General features: G+C 34.6%; 1 protein-coding gene across 5 annotated transcripts in view; it reads left to right on the top strand.

Moving 5' to 3' along the window:
- The window catches only part of MAST2 (microtubule associated serine/threonine kinase 2), a 174,740-nt gene that overhangs the window by 44,698 nt on the left and 114,147 nt on the right, over window positions 1–15,895 (top strand). Inside the window, exon 1 of one of the 5 annotated variants that reach the window (XM_064493623.1) lies at window positions 9,916–10,288. The exons of the other annotated variants lie outside the window; for them this stretch is intronic. Coding sequence (XP_064349693.1) covers window positions 10,250–10,288 — 39 coding nt within the window. The 5' untranslated portion in view covers window positions 9,916–10,249. Of the gene's footprint in view, window positions 1–9,915; window positions 10,289–15,895 lie in introns of those variants that run through there. 5 annotated transcript variants of the gene reach the window in all.

Raw genomic sequence — 15,895 nt, 5'->3', positions numbered from 1 at the left:
ATTCCTGGCTTCCAATCCCAGACATTCAAATTTAATTGGTAGTGGGGGTGACCTGGAGATCAGGATTTTTTAAAGCTCACATTGACTGTGATGTGCAGCAGAGTTTGGGAACCACTGAGATGTGGGAAACTCAAGGTTTTAAGGGAATACTAAAAACCACTATTCAACAGTTTTTCACCATTTCTTCTCAGCATGCTATAGGAACTAAACATGCTGTAATAAATATCCATATTCATGTATCCTTAAATATTGATGCTTCTCTTTCTCTAAAATAGATCCTCTAAAATGGGGTTGCTGGATCAAAAGTTATATGCATATTTTTTAATAGGTGTTATTGTTTTTAATAGTTTACCTTCCACCAGCAATATCTGAATAGAAGACACTAATGCATTTTTGTACGAAACAGAAAAAGACACAGACAAAATTCTAGTTAGGCATGTTTTTCTGTTCCTACCATGGGCTTGAGTCTTTGAAAGCAGAAAGGAAGATATTTCACTTAGTAATGAAAAAGGTAATACAATTTGAAGAAAACTATACGATTTGTATCACAAGAGCTGTCAATGCTAGAATGGCCATTTCTTCATGTTTTCACTCTGATGCTTAGGAAGCTCACAAAGTATTTCCTATCCTTCCTCAGTCAGATGCACCTAACACTGACTTAGTCAGCTTTCCAGACAGGTTTTACATATTGAAGAGTTAGAAAGTAATACTCTTCTCAAGAAGAAAGAAGTGGTTGGGTTCCACCATTTGAAGGTTGCTACTAGTGAATATGGGATGTAGGAAAACCATTTGTTACTTTTTAGAGGCAAATTAGTGAGGAGGGTGGAATTTTAACGTGTCAGAATGATAGACTTGTTCCTTCTCTAGTGTCTGCATCTTGTAAATGGTGCCCCAGTCTTGGTAAAAATGCCATCTTTGATAGTTCTCTTTTTCCACCTCCTGATCAGTCCAAGAGCTAATCTAGTTGACTTTTTGTATAGGATACATTCTTAATCTGTGTACTTCCCTTCTCCCCCACCCTGCCAAGCTCTATTGCTAGAACCCCAGTCCAGGCCTCCATTTCTCTAGTCTGAACTGTTCCAGTAGCTTCTTATTTTATTTCTTTGCACTCTCTTGACCTCCTTACAGATCATTTTCCACAAAGTAGTCAGTACTTAAAAATTTTTTGAACAAGTTTTTAGAAAGTAGTATATTAAAAAAAAGAAGTGTGTCAGGTTATGTCATTCTCTTGCTTAAAATTACCCAGTGGTTTCCTATTACATGAACAATAAACTTTAAACTTCTCATGGGTCTAGCAAGTTACTGTATGATCTGGTCCCTGCCTACTTCTCTGAAGTTATCTTATACAGTAAGCCCTTCTTACTATTCCATTAGTGTTAGTCTTCTTTCTAGATAATGAACGTTCCCACCACAAAACCTTTGCAGTTTATTTTCGCTACAACTGATAAATTTTTGCCTGATCTTTTCGTGACTGAATCTCTTCGAAGTTTTATAATTATAATTATAGATATAATTATTCTTCCTGCATCACACATTGTTTTCTTCATAGCATTTAAGAGCATTTATTTGCATCTTTACCATTGGCAACTTGTGCAGGGTCTGGCTCTGTATTTGGTGAGGTTTTGAATTTTATGTATTAAAGGCATTTTATTAAAATAATCTGTGCAGACTGTCATGGCATACTTGAGGATTTCTGTTTTTTGCCTTGTTCTCTAATGTCCTGACTGCTCTAATTGGTGAAAGGGCAGATCAGAAGTGATGGAAGATTTTGTTCTTTATAATATCTGGTGCAAACTGTCTTTGAGTCTTCCTTATTTGGACCATTCTGCAACATTAGGACACTTCTTTTAGTTTTGGGATTTTAAAGACTTAGAACCATTCTGTAATATTCATTTGTGAGATGTAAGAATTCATCTGTAAGAGGAATATTTTAATGAATAGTTTGATTAATTAAATCAATTAATAAGATTTTAACCTAACCTATGGGAACTGTTTTGACTGCTAACATAATATTTATTAGATTAAATAATGTTTGAAGGTAATTTGTGCTCCTTATAAAAATAACTCATGTAGTAGGGTGTATTAAATTCAGGAATGTAGGGATGGGTGTCAGAATACTAGAGTTAAAGAGTTAATAGAGAACTTCTAGCAATATGATGGACTAACCTAAAACTGAAGAGTCCTCCTCTTGGTCCAAATGCATAGAAATGCTAGATAAAATATACTCTAAAAAAATACAGCAGAACCCCATAGCTGAGCACAGCAAAAGAAAAGAGAATCCCCACTTGTTAAAACCAAAAAGGAAATTGAAAGTTAGAGTAATAATTCTTCAGTAGCTCCTGGTGTGTTTGGACTTAGATATAAGTCTTAGAATTTTGTAAAAATGTTTTTTGTTTCAGTCATTTTTACAGAAAATACATGTTTTAAAAAATGCTTTTTAAATTGAAGTATAGTTGATTTACAATGTTGTCTTAGTTTGAGGTTTACAGCAGAGTAATTCAGTTATACATACATATATATATTCTTTTTCAGATTCTTTTCCATTATAGGTTATTACAAGACATTGTATATAGTTCCCTGTGCTATACAGTAGGTTCTTATTGTTTATTTTATATATAGTAATGTGTATATATGTCAATTCCAGACTCCTAACTTATCCCCCACTCCTTTTCCCTTTGGTAACCATAGTTTGTTTTCTGTCTGTGAGTCTTATTTCCAGTTTGTAAATTAGTTCACTTGTATCTTTTTTTTTTAGATTCCAAATATAAGTATCATCATATGATATTTGTCTTTCACTGTCTGATTTACTTCACTTAATATAATCTCTAAGTCCATCCATGTTGCTGCCAGTGGCATTATTTAATTCTTTTTTATGGCTGAGTAATATTACATTGTGTATGTATATATGTATATACACACATTATATCTTCTTTATCCATTCATCTGTCCATGGACATTTAGGTTGCTTCCATGTCTTGGCTGTTTTAAATAGTACTGCTGTGAACATTGGGATGTATGTATCTTTTGGAATTAGAGTTTTCTCTGGATATGTGCCTAGGAGTGGGATTGCTAGATCATATAATAACTCTATTTTTAGTTTTTTAAGGAATCACCGTACTGTTCTCCATAGTGGCTGCACCAAACTACATTCCCACCAACAGCATGGGGGAGGGGGTTTCCTTTTTCTCCACATCCTTGTCAGCATTTATTATTTGTAGACTTCTTAATGATGGCCATCCTGACCAGTGTGTGGTGACACATCGTTGCAGTTTTAATTTGCATTTCTCTAATAATTAGCAATGTTAAGCATCTTTTCATGTGCCCATTGGCCATCTGTATGTCTTCTTTAGGGAAATGTCTGTTTAGGTCTTCTGCCTATTTTTTTTATTGGGTTGTTTGTGTTTTTGTTATTAAGCTGTATGTGCCATTTGTATATTTTGGAAATTAATCCCTTGTTGGTTTTACCATTTGAAAATAGTTTCTCCCATTCCCTAGGTTGTTTTTTCATTTTGTTTGTGGTTTCCTTTGCTATTCAAAAGCTTGTAAGTTTAATTAGGTCCCATTTGCTTATTTTTGCTTTTATTTCCATTACTGACAGATTGAAAAAAAAATGTTGCTGCAGTTTATGTCAAATAGTGTTCTCCCTATGTTTTCCTCTATGAGTTTTATAGTATTTAGGTCTTTAATCCATTTTGAGTTTATTTTTGTATGTGGTATTAGAGAATGTGCTAATTTCATTATTTTACATGTATCTGTCTAGTTTTCCCAACTAACTGAAGAGACTTCTTTTCTATTTTGTATATTCTTGCCTCCTTTGTCATAGATTAATTGACCATAGGTGGGTTTATTTCTGAGCTTTCTATCCTATACCATTGATCTACATGTCTGTTTTCTGCCAGTACCAAACTCTTTTGATTACTGTAGTTTTGTAATATAGTCTGAGGTCAGGGATTCTGATTCCTCCGCTCCATTTTTCTTTTCTTAAGATTATTTTGGCTATTCAGGATCTTTTGTGTTTCCATACAAATTAAATTTTTTTTTTCTAGTTCTGTGAAAGATGCCATTGATAATTTTATAGGGGTTGCATTGAATCTGTGGATTGCCTTGGGTAGTATGGCCGTTCTAACAATGTTGATTCTTCCAGCGCAGGAACATGGTATTCCTTTCCATCTGTTTGTGTCATGTTCAGTTTCTTTCATCAGCATCTTACAGTTTCTGGAATACAGGTCTTTTGTCTCCTTAGGCAGGTTTATTTCTGGATATTTTATTATTTTTGATGTGATGGCAAATGGGGTTGTTTCCTTAATTCTTTTTCTGATATTTTGTTGTTAGTGTATAGAAATGCAACTTATTTCTGTGTAATAATTTTGTATCCTGTAATCCTTTACCAGATTCATTGATGAGCTCTAATAGTTTTCTGGTAGCATTGTTAGGATTTCCTATGTATAGTATCATGTCATCTTCAAACAGTGACAGTTTCATTTCTTTTCTAATTTGGAATCCTTTTACTTCTTTTTTTTCTCTGATTGCTATGGCTAGTACTTTCAAAGCTATGTTGAATAAAAGTGGTGAGAGTGGGCATCCTTGTCTTGTTCCTGATCTTAGAGGAAATACTTTCAGCTTTTCACCATTGAGTATGATGTTAGCTGAGGGTTTGTCATATATGGCCTTTATTACATTGAGGTATGTTCCCTCTGTGCCCACCTTCTGAGTGTTTTTATCATAAATGGATGTTGAATTTTATCAAAAGCTTTTTCTGCATATTGAGATGATCATATGGTTTTTATTCTTCAGTTTGTTAATGTGTTATATTACATTGATTGATTTGTGGGTATTGAAAAATCCTTGTATCTGTGGGATAAATCCCACTTGACCATGTTGTATGATCCTTTTAATGTATTATTGGAGTTAGTTTGCTAGTATTTTGTTAAGGATTTTTACATATATTCATAAGTGATTTTGGCCTGTAATTTTCTTTTGTCATGATATCTTTGTCTAGTTTTGGTATCAAGGTGATGGAGGCCTCATAGAATGAGTTTGGAAATGTTATTTCCTCTGCAATCTTTTGGAATAGTTTCAGAAGGATAGGCATTAACCATTCCCTAAATGTGTGGTAGAATTTCCCTTTGAAGCCATCTGGTCCCGAACTTTCGTTTGTTGGGAGTTTTTAAATTACTAATTCAATTTCAGTACTGGTAATTTGTCTGTTCAAATTTTCTGTTTTTTCCTGGTTCAGTCTTGGAAGATTGTGCCTTTCTAAGAATTTGTCCATTTCTTCTGGGTTGTCCATTTTATTGGTCTAATAGTTGCTCATAGTAACCTCTTATGATCCTTTGTATTTCTGTGGTATCGGTTGTAACTTTTCCTTTTTCATTTCTGATTTTATTGATTTGGGCCCTCTTTTCTTCTTGAGGAATCTGACTAAAGGTTTATCAGTTTTATCTTTTCAAAGAATCAGCTTTTAGTTTAATTGATCTTTTCTATTGTTTTTTAAGTCTCTTTCATTTATTTTTCCTCTAATCATTATGATTTCTTTTTTCCTACTACCTTTGGGTTTTGTTTGTTCTTATTCCTCTGGTTGCCTTAGGTGTGAGATTAGGTTGTTTATTTGAGATTGTTTTTGTTTCCTGAGGTAAGCTTGTATTGCTATAAACTTCCCTCTTCCAACTGCTTTTGCTGTCCCAGAGGTTTTGGATCATTGTGCTTTCATTTTCATTTGTCTCTAGGTATTCTTTGATTTCTTCAGTGATCCATTGGTTGTTTAATTGCATATTGTTTAGCCTCCATGTGTTTGTGGTTTTTGCAGTTTTTTTCTTATAGTTGATTTCCAATCTCACAGTGTTTGTGGTCAGAAAAGATGCTTGAAGCTCATTCACCTTAATATCAAAAAAAAAAACAAACCCCAAAAAACAAAAGCAAGCAACCCAGTTGAAAAATGGGCAGAAAACCTAATGGACATCTCTCAGAGAAGACATCCACATGGCCAACAAGCACATGAAAAGATGCTCAGCATGACTAATTGTTAGAGAAATGCAAGTCAGAACTACAATGAGATATCTCCTCACGTGAGTTAGAATGGCCATCATTGAAAAGTCCACAAACGATAAATGCTGCGGAGGGTGTGGAGAAAAAGGAACCCTCCTACACTGTTGTTGGTGGGAATGTAAATTGGTGCAGCCACTGTGGAGAACAGTTTGGAGATTCCTTAAAAAACTAAAAATAGACTCACTATATGATCCAGCAACCCCACTTCTGGGTATATAATTCAGAGACACATGCACCCTAATGTTCACAGCAGCACTATTTACAATAGCCAAGACATGAAAACAACCCAAATATCCATTGACAGATGACTGGATAAAGAAGCTGTGTGTACACACACACATACACACACACACACACACACACACACACACACACACAATGAAATACTACTCAGCCATAAAAAAGAATAAAACAATACCATTTGCAGCTACATGGATGGACCTGGAGATTGTCATTCTAAGTGAAGTAAGTCAGAAATAGAAAAATACCATATGATATTACTTATATATGGAAGCTAAAAAAAAGACACAAATGAACTTATCTACAAAACAGAAACAGACTCACAGACATAGAGAACAAACTTAGGTTACCAGTGGTTGAAGGGGGTGGGAAGGCATAAATTGGTAATTCAAAAATTGCACCTGTTGGGGAGTGATGGAAATGTTAGCTATCTTGATTGTGGTGATAGTTTCATTGGTATATGCATCTATCAAAATTCATCAAATTGTACATCTGAAATATGTGTAGTTTACTGTACAGAAATCAAACCACAATAAAGGTGTTAAAAAATGATCAATGATTTGCAACCTTAAAAAATAAAAACAAAATAAAACAAATATAATTCAAAACAAATATAATTTGAAAAGGTACAAGCACCCCAGTGTTCACAGCAGCACTATTTACAATAGCCAAGACATGAAAACAACCTAAATGTCTATTGACAGATGATTGGCTAAAGAAGATGTGATACACACACACACACACACACACACACACACACACACACAATGGAATACTACTCTGCCATAAAAAAGAACAGTGCCATTTACAGCAACATGGATGGGCCTAGAGATTATCATACTAAGTGAAGTAAGCCAGAAGGAGAAAGAAAAATGCTGTATGATATCACTTATATGTGGAATAAAAAAAAGACACAAATGAATTTACTTACAAAACAGAAACAGACTCACAAACATAGAGAACAAACTTATGGTACTGGGGGAATGGGGATGGGAAGGGTTAAATTGGGAGTTCAGGATTTGCAGATACTAACAACTATATATAAAATAGATAAACAAGTTTATACTGTATAGCATAGGGAACTATATTCAATATCTTGTAGTAACCTATAATGAAAAAGAATATGAAAAAGAATATATGTTTGTATATGTATAATTGAAACATTATGCAGTACACCAGAAATTGACACAACATTGTAAACTGACTATACTTCAATAAAAAGGAATGCAAATTAAAAAACAAACAAACCATGAGCCTTTAAAGAAGCCAGGTTGTAGCAGGAAATTTTGGGCAGGGTGCATTCTACTTTGTCATTAGAAATACTGAAAAGGGTTAAGAAGCATTGGTATATGTTGTTTAAATTATTCCTTTCAGCAGTCCTGTGAGGTAAATGATTGTATTCCTGTCTCATGACAAAGAATATAAAATGGAGAAGAAGGAGGGGATCTGTTCAGGAAATGATGCATTGTTCTTTCTCACTGGAAGGCTAAGGTTACAGCAAGGTAACAGTGCAGAAGAATCTATTGTTTCTGTGTTATGGGGTGCATTGAATGCCAGGGGGAGGAGTTTGTTACTCAATTTTTTAGTTAGTGAGGACTGGTTGAAGATTTTTAAGCTATATACACTTTAGGTAATGGAGACTGTCTTGGCCAAGGACTGAGAATTCTATAACATTAGTTTCAGTGACCAGATGGCACTACCACTGGAAACCTTTTTTGTAGATTTCCCAGTGTAATGAATTGAGCTCTCTTTGACACTCCTTTAGTGCTTTGTCATAATTTTCCCATTATATCATAATTACTTGTTTTTATTTGGCTTCTCCATTGGATTTGAGCTCTTCTAGAATAGAATTATTAGTTTATGGGTAATGTTAATTTTGGTAATTTCCCCCCATGCTCATCTCAGTGCTTAGCATAATAAATGATTCCTAAATTAGTAAATGAATGAAGAGTTTGAATTTTGACTCTCTGGCCTAAACGGTTTATCAGAATGCACCATTTATATTTCTATAGGGATAGATGGACTAGAGGTTCACTCCGACTTCCTCTCTGCTGATAAATGTGTTTTATTTGTTAGTTAATAAAATCTGTTTTGATAGGTTCTGTAGCTTTAAAAGCCTGTGACTTTGCAGATATTCATTCAGTGGGTAGCACACCCTATGCAAATCAGCTGTCTGTTCGGGTCTTATGCTTGTTTTCCCCATAGACATAATCCAGCCATTAGTTGTTTAAAACAGCAGATGGAAGGAGTCCATGGAGATGTGGATTTATTAGCTCTCACAATGAAAGACCACACTGGTTGTGCTAAGGATCAGAAGTTTTTTGCTGAATGAAAGAGAGATGTATCCTGCTTTCTGTGCTGTTTTCAGCAGTGTGTCTCGCTCTTGTGACTAGAAGCAGTTGTAAGAAGACAAGAAAAAGATTTTGTTTATAGACCTTCCTTCAAGCCCCACACTGTTGGGTGCAGCTGCCATATTATAAGAGGGGCAGCTTTTCCTCCTTGTTGGGTGCAGACTGAATCTGTTGTATAGTTATTGCTATATTTACTTCTTAGAGAGTGTAACAGCCTGATTCAGGATGCTTTATGCATACCTTTATTTGTCAAATTAGGAAATTTGGATTAATGTCTCCTGAAATCTTTTGGGAAGTGAATAATTTATGCAGCATGTCCTATAGTTTGAAGAAAAATAATTGTGAATTGGTAGATAATGTATTTAAGCCTCTTCTGAAGAATATAGTGCTGCCTTTGCGAACAGTTCTTTTGCGACCTAGAAAAATCACTAACTTGCCTTGCTTTTCCCCTGTGTTTACTAGGATTCTGGCAATTACTGTAAAATTGGAAAGTTAAAACATTGCTTATGGAGTGTTTAAATAACAAAATCATGAGAGCTGACTTTCACTCCTGAACTCTGAATATTTATATGTATGTGTATATATATTTAAGTTATAAATTAAGAGACTAGAAGCATCTTTAAACTTGGCTGAAGTCTTTTTTTGAAAATGGCAGCCAGTGACCGAAGAAACGATTTTGAGATTATTAAAGCCTGGGTAAAACTAGATTTTTTCATGCTGTGCCCTTTTAGAAGTCTGATGGAATGGGAAATGGGGAGCTCTTCCTGTGACAGTACTACCAGCAATGAATAGATGAATGAGTTCGTCCATGCTCAGAACTCACCACACGTGCACAAGCCCCCTCCAGGACATGAAAGAGCAGGGAAACTGACCTTAGCAATGATCTAAGCTCCTGAAGAAAGAGGCTTTCCTGACTGCCCAAGAAGTGAAGACCAGTGTATCTAGAGATAAAGAAACAAAAGAGTCTGTGACAGTATCGAAAGAATCTGACATTTGCTTTGTCTATACAAAGGATGAAAGGAATTTTGCCGCCTTAGTCAAAACAATAACTGGTTTTATGTCAGCCTAAGCCTGCAGGATAGCATCAGAATATGTTTTTTTTTTGTATTTCTGAAAAATTGTTATCTTTTAAAAAACATTTGTGGAGTGATTTTGTTTTTGGAAAGGAAAACGTGACATGGATTTTATACGCTTAGTAGCTGTAGGTGGAGACTCTCTTGTTTTGTTTGCCAAACCTTTTTAATAAGCAGTGAAGTCAGGATATTAAAGATTGGAATTTTTTTCTGGGACCTTTGTCCTTTTCTTAGTACTTCAGATGTTTTCAACCAAAGGGGTATGTGTGGAAGAGAAAAACAAATATGAAAAGCACCCCCCCCCCTTTGGTGGTAATTCAGATGAGATTTATCTGGACTGCTGTGAAGAAAGACGTGGCTCTGATGTGAGGCAGTGATTGTCTACTCACGCTGGACCGAGAGAGAGCTGGTTTAGTGGAGCGGTGGTTAGTAGGCACAGCAGAGAGAGTGGGATTGATTGTCTGCCTCTTCACCCAGCAGTAAGCAAGTAGTCACTAGTAGTTGACTCCGGAGAGTGGTTTTTCTTGTCTGCTATCTATTATGGATGATTCCAGTATTCTACAAAGGAGAGGGTTACAGGTGAGTAACAGAAAGCCTTTTACTGATCTCCTTCCTCTGTCTATTGAAAATGTATTGCACAGACTGATTTAATTTTATTTAAATCACTTGAGGCAGGCAGGGTAGAATGCTACTAAGTTCATCTTTATTCCATTATGTATAGTTATAATTAGAGAAATCGCCTAAGACCTTTCTACTTTGATAGGAAAAAGAATGCTGCCTGGGTTTACTTCCATTATATTGAGCGGAGCAATTAAATCAGACCTATGCAGGATGCATGCCTAGTTTTGGACACCAGACATTATTGCTGACAGATTGTTTACAGCAAACATACTCTGTTCTTGACCACTCTGCCTGTCTCCCCACCTATCCCTCCCTTAATAAAGTCATATATATGTGTAATATATGTTTGACTCTACACATAGTTTTAAGAACTTTTCTAAATTATCACTTTATACATGTATATAATATGTGCCTACATATATACCATATACCCTATGTGATAGCCATGTATCTGACACCTGTTTTTGTAGCCTTTTCCTCCTTAAGTTTTGGATAATTGGCACACGAAGAGGTAAATGTGATATAACAATGAGAGGAAAATAGACTGGTAGACAGCCTTTGAGTTTTAATGAGTACCTTTAGCAATAAAAGAGTATATACTACAACTCTTTGAAATTTCATGGTTAATTTTTTTTTTTACTTTGTAAAGTAGATCATCCTGTGTTAGTCTTATTGATAAAGAACAAGCCAGCTTCATTTAGTTCATCACTGAATGTTTTAAGAATTGACATAGTAAAGATTTCAGTATAATAAAACACTGAGCCAATCAGTCAACCTGTGAAGCTCTTGTCATGAAATGTTGCTGGTTCTCTTATTTTTTTGTTTGTTTGATATTTGTTAAGCACTTTTTTTGACAAAGTACCTAGGGTCTTTTTAATAAACCTGAATTAACATTGTTTTGGTTTCTCTAAAGTGCTCGGAAAGAAAATGTATAGGATTGGTAAAATTTAAACAAGTTATGGTATTTGTAGTTGTTCTTATTTGTGCTTCTTGTTAATGGCATTTACACATTCAGAGCCTACTGGGTGCACACACTGAATCTTCAGCAGTTGTCCAGTATGACCAGACTTTCAAAGTCAATGCCTTATTTTGATTTCTCCTTTTACAATAATTGGTTCCATGAGATTCGTTATTTGATGTCTTGGAGTATTTTGAGAAATAGTTAGAAAGTACTCAGAAGACCTCATAAATAGTGATGTATGTTCAAGTAGCTGTTAATGAAAAATGGCCAGCTCTTTAAGCACATTTAATTGCATTGCCTATTTATATCTTTATTTCTCTCTAGTTGCCAGGATTCATAAAGGGAATTCTGCTTGATAAATGGGAAATATTTTCAATTATTGTGCCTGTTTTGTGTTAAATCAGTTTATTTTCTCTCCAGTGACTCAGTCAGTCACTAGTATCTGCTGCCCTGTTTTCTGATGCCCTTCCTCTCGAGTCTTTGTTTCTCTCCAGCAGGAGTTCCAAATTGCCAGATTACATAGCACTGGAAAGTGTTTTCTTACAGCCTCCTTTCCCTCTCCCCATTAAAAAAAAAATTACTTTCAAGTTTATTCTCCAGAAGACTACAATGGAGCATTTTGAAAGAGAAGTAGTGCTTGAAAAGCAGTTTAGATTGTTTGTTTTAAACAGGTAAATTGTTTTGTAAAACTTTAGAAGTTAGATTTATGTACATAAACACACAAATGCTAAAGTGTACCCAGTGGTACGAGTAATCTCAGATTAGAACATTTAGAAAAAGTCAAATGAATGTCTGGGCTCTAGTAACAGCTTTTTGGTGAATAAGTTAGACTTCCTGAAAATTTTCCAGAAAATCAACCAAGATGCAGCCTACTTTGATCCTCCACCTTTCTTTGCCAGGTTTCCTGGGAGGTGTCAGTATAGTAAATGGTGCGTTCATTGTGTGCCTGTTCTGTCTCCTACATTGTTAGATTATACGTTATCTCAATCAGGCTTCATGACGTTGATGACAAGTAGGTATTATCTGCATTTTCAGGCATAGGCAAATTTAAAGAAGGAACAGAAGATGGGTGAAATTACAGTTCTGCCGCATTCTAGCTATATAATAAGCATGGTCAAATTTTGAAAAACTCTCAATGCCTTCCTTAAAAAATATTTTTTTTAATTGAAGTATAGTTGATTTACAACATGATCTTAGTTTCAGGTGTACAGCATAGTGAGTGATTCAGTATTTTTACAGGTTATACTCCGTTAAAAGTTACTACAAAATAATGACTGTAATTCCCTGTACTATACAATGTATCCTTGTTGCAGATATATTTTACACGTAATAGTTTGTCTCTGTTAATTCCAGACTCCTAATTTGTCCCTCCCCGTTTCCCTCTCCCCTTTGGTAACCACAAATTTGTTTTCTGTATCTGAGTCTGTTTCTGTTTTGTATATACATTCATTTGTATTATTTTTTAGATTCCATGTATAAGTGATATCATACAGTATTTGTCTGTCTGAGTTATTTCACAAAGTGTGATATTCTTTAGGTCCATCCACATTGCTGCAAATGGCAGAATTTCATTCTTTTTTTGTGACTGAGTAATGTTCCATTGTGTGTGTATATGTGTATATAGACACACATATACACCACATCTTTATCCATTTGTCTGTTGATGGACACTTGGTTTGCTTCCATATCTTGGCTATTATAAATAGTGCTGCTATGAATATTGAGGTGCATGTATATTTTCAAATTAATGTTTTTGTTTTTTCCAGATATATACCCTATACCCAGGAGTGGAATTGATTGATCATATGGTAGTTCTATTTTTAGTTTTTTGAGGAATTTCTATGCTGTGTTCCATAGTGGCTACACAAATTTACATTACCACCAACAGTAAATGAGGGTTCCCTTTTCTCTACATCCTCTCCAACACTTGTTATTTGTAGACTTTTTGATGATAGCCATTCTGACAGGTCTGAGATGATATCTCATTGTTGTCTTGATTTGCATTTCTCTAATGATCAGTGATCCTGCACATTTTTTCATGTGCCTGTTAGCAGTCAGTATGTCTTCTTTGGAAAAATATCTGTCTTTCCTAATTTTTGATTGAGTTGTTTGTGTTTTTGATATTGAGTTGTATAAGCTGTTCATATATTTTGGATATTAACTCCTTATCAGTCATTTGCAAATATTTTCTCCCATTCCATAGGTTGTCGTTTCATTTTGTCAGTGGCTTCCTTTGCTGTGCGAAAGCGCTTTCAAGTTTAGGTCCCATGTGTTTATTTTTGCTTTTATTTCTTTTGCCTTAAGAGACAGATCCAAAAAAAATATTGCTACAATTTATGTCAGAGAGTGTTCTACCTATGTTCTCTTCTAGGAGTTTTAAGGTTTCAGGTCTTGCATTTAGATCTTTAATCCATTTTGAGTTTATTTTCGTATATAGCGTGTGAGGAAATGTTCTAATCTCATTGTTTTACATGTAGCTGTCCAGTTTTCCCAGCATCATATATTGAAGACACTGTCCTCCATTGTATATTCTTATTCCTTTGTCATAGATTAATTGACCGTAGGTGTATGGGTTTATTCCTGGGCTCTCTATTCTGTACTATTGAGCTATGTATCTGTTTTTGTGTTAATACCATACTGTTTTGACTACTATAGCTTTGTAGCATAGCCTGAAGCCTGGGAGGGTTATACCTCCACCTTTATTCTATTTTCTCAAGATTGCTTTGGCAGTCTGAGGTCTTTTGTGGTTCCATATAATTTTAGGGTTATTTGTTCTAGTTCTATGAAAAATGGTTATTTTGATAGGGATTGCATGAAATCTGTAGATTGCTTTGGGTTACATGGCCATTTTAACAGAGTTGATTCTTCCAATCCAGGCGCACAGGATAGCTTTCCATTTCTTTGTATCATCTTCGGTTTCCTTAATTAATGTTTTATAGTTTTCAGAGTATGATATTCTACCTCTTTGGTTAAGTTTGTTCCTAGGTATTTAAATTCTTTTTGGTGTAATTTTAAATGGGATTTTTTTTTTCTTTTTTTACTTTCTCTTTCTGATGTTTCATTATTAGCATATAGAAATGCAACAGATTTCTGAATATTAATGGTATGTCCTGCAACTTTGCTGAATTCATTTTGTGGTCCTAATAGAATTTTGGTGGAGACTTTAGGGTTTTCTATATAAAATATGTCACCTGCAAATAGTGATGGTTTTACTTCTTCTCTTCCAATTTGGATGCCTTTTATTTCTTTTTTCAGTCTGATTACTGTGACCAGGACTTCCATTACTATGTTAAATAGAAGTGGCAAGAGTGGGCATCCCTGTCTTGTTCCTGAACTTAGAGGAAAGGCTTTCATTTCAACTTTTCACTTTTGAGTATGACGTTTACTGTGGCTTTGTCACAAATGGCCTCCTTTATGTTGAGATATGTTACCTCTTTGGCATGAGTTTTTATTATTAATGGATGTTGAATTTTGTCAAATGCTTTTTCTACATTTATTGGCATGATCATGCGATTTTTATCCTTCCTTTTGTTGCAGTGTATCATATTAAAAGATTTGCATATATTGAACCATCCTTATGTCCCTGGAATAAATCCAACTTGATTATGGTGTGTAGTCCTTTTTATATATTGTTACATTTGGTTTGCTAATGTTTTATTGAGGACTTTTACATCTATATTTATCAAAGATATTGGCCTGTAATTTTCTTTCCTTTTTTTTTTTTTTCCAGTAGTGTCTTTGTCTGATTTTGGTATCTGGGTAATTGTCCCTTGTAGAATGAATTTGGGAGTGTTCTGTCTTCTCCAGTTTTTTGGAAAAGTTTGAGATGGATAGATATTAGTTCTTTATGTTTGGTAGAATTCTCCTGTGAAACTCTCTGGTCCTGGATTTTTGTTTGCTAGGAGTTTTTTTTTGTATGTTTTTTTGTTTTTGTTTTTGTTTTCTTTTCTTTTTACAAATTCGATTTCACTACTAGTGATTAGTCTGTTCAAATTATCTGTTTCTTTTTGATTCAGTCTTGGCAGTTTGAATATTTCTAGAAATTTGTCCATTTCTTTTAGGTTGTCCAATTTGGCATATAACTGTAGTATTAGCTTTTGATTTTTATTTTTGTATCTCTGTGGTATCTGTTATTTCTCCTCTTTTGTTTCTTATTTTGTTTTATTTGGGTCCTCTCTCTTTTCTTAATGAGCTGGCTAAGGTTTATCAATTTTGTTTATCTTTTCAAAAAAACCAGCCCTTGCTTTCATTGAACTTTTCGATTGGACTTTTTATCTCTGTTTATTTCCTCACTGATCTTTATTATTTCCTTCCTTTTGTTGACTTTGGCCTTGTTTATTTCTTCTCTTCCTAATTCCTTCCAGTAGTAGGTTGGGATTTTTTTTCTTGCGGAAGGCCCACATTGCCATAAACTTCCTTCTTAGAACTGCTTTTGCTGCATCCCATAGCTTTTGGAGTATTGTGTTTCCATTTTCATTTGTCTTGAGGTGTTTTCTGATTTCTCTTTGATTTCTTCATTTACCTATTGGCTTTTTAGCAGCATGTTGTTTAGTCTCCACATGTCTGTTCTTTTCTCTATTTTCTTTCTGTAATTGGTTTCTAGT

The sequence above is a fragment of the Camelus dromedarius genome, chromosome 14, assembly GCF_036321535.1.
Source record: "Camelus dromedarius isolate mCamDro1 chromosome 14, mCamDro1.pat, whole genome shotgun sequence".
NCBI lineage: Eukaryota > Metazoa > Chordata > Mammalia > Artiodactyla > Camelidae > Camelus > Camelus dromedarius.
This window is presented reverse-complemented; position numbering and strand designations above follow the sequence as displayed.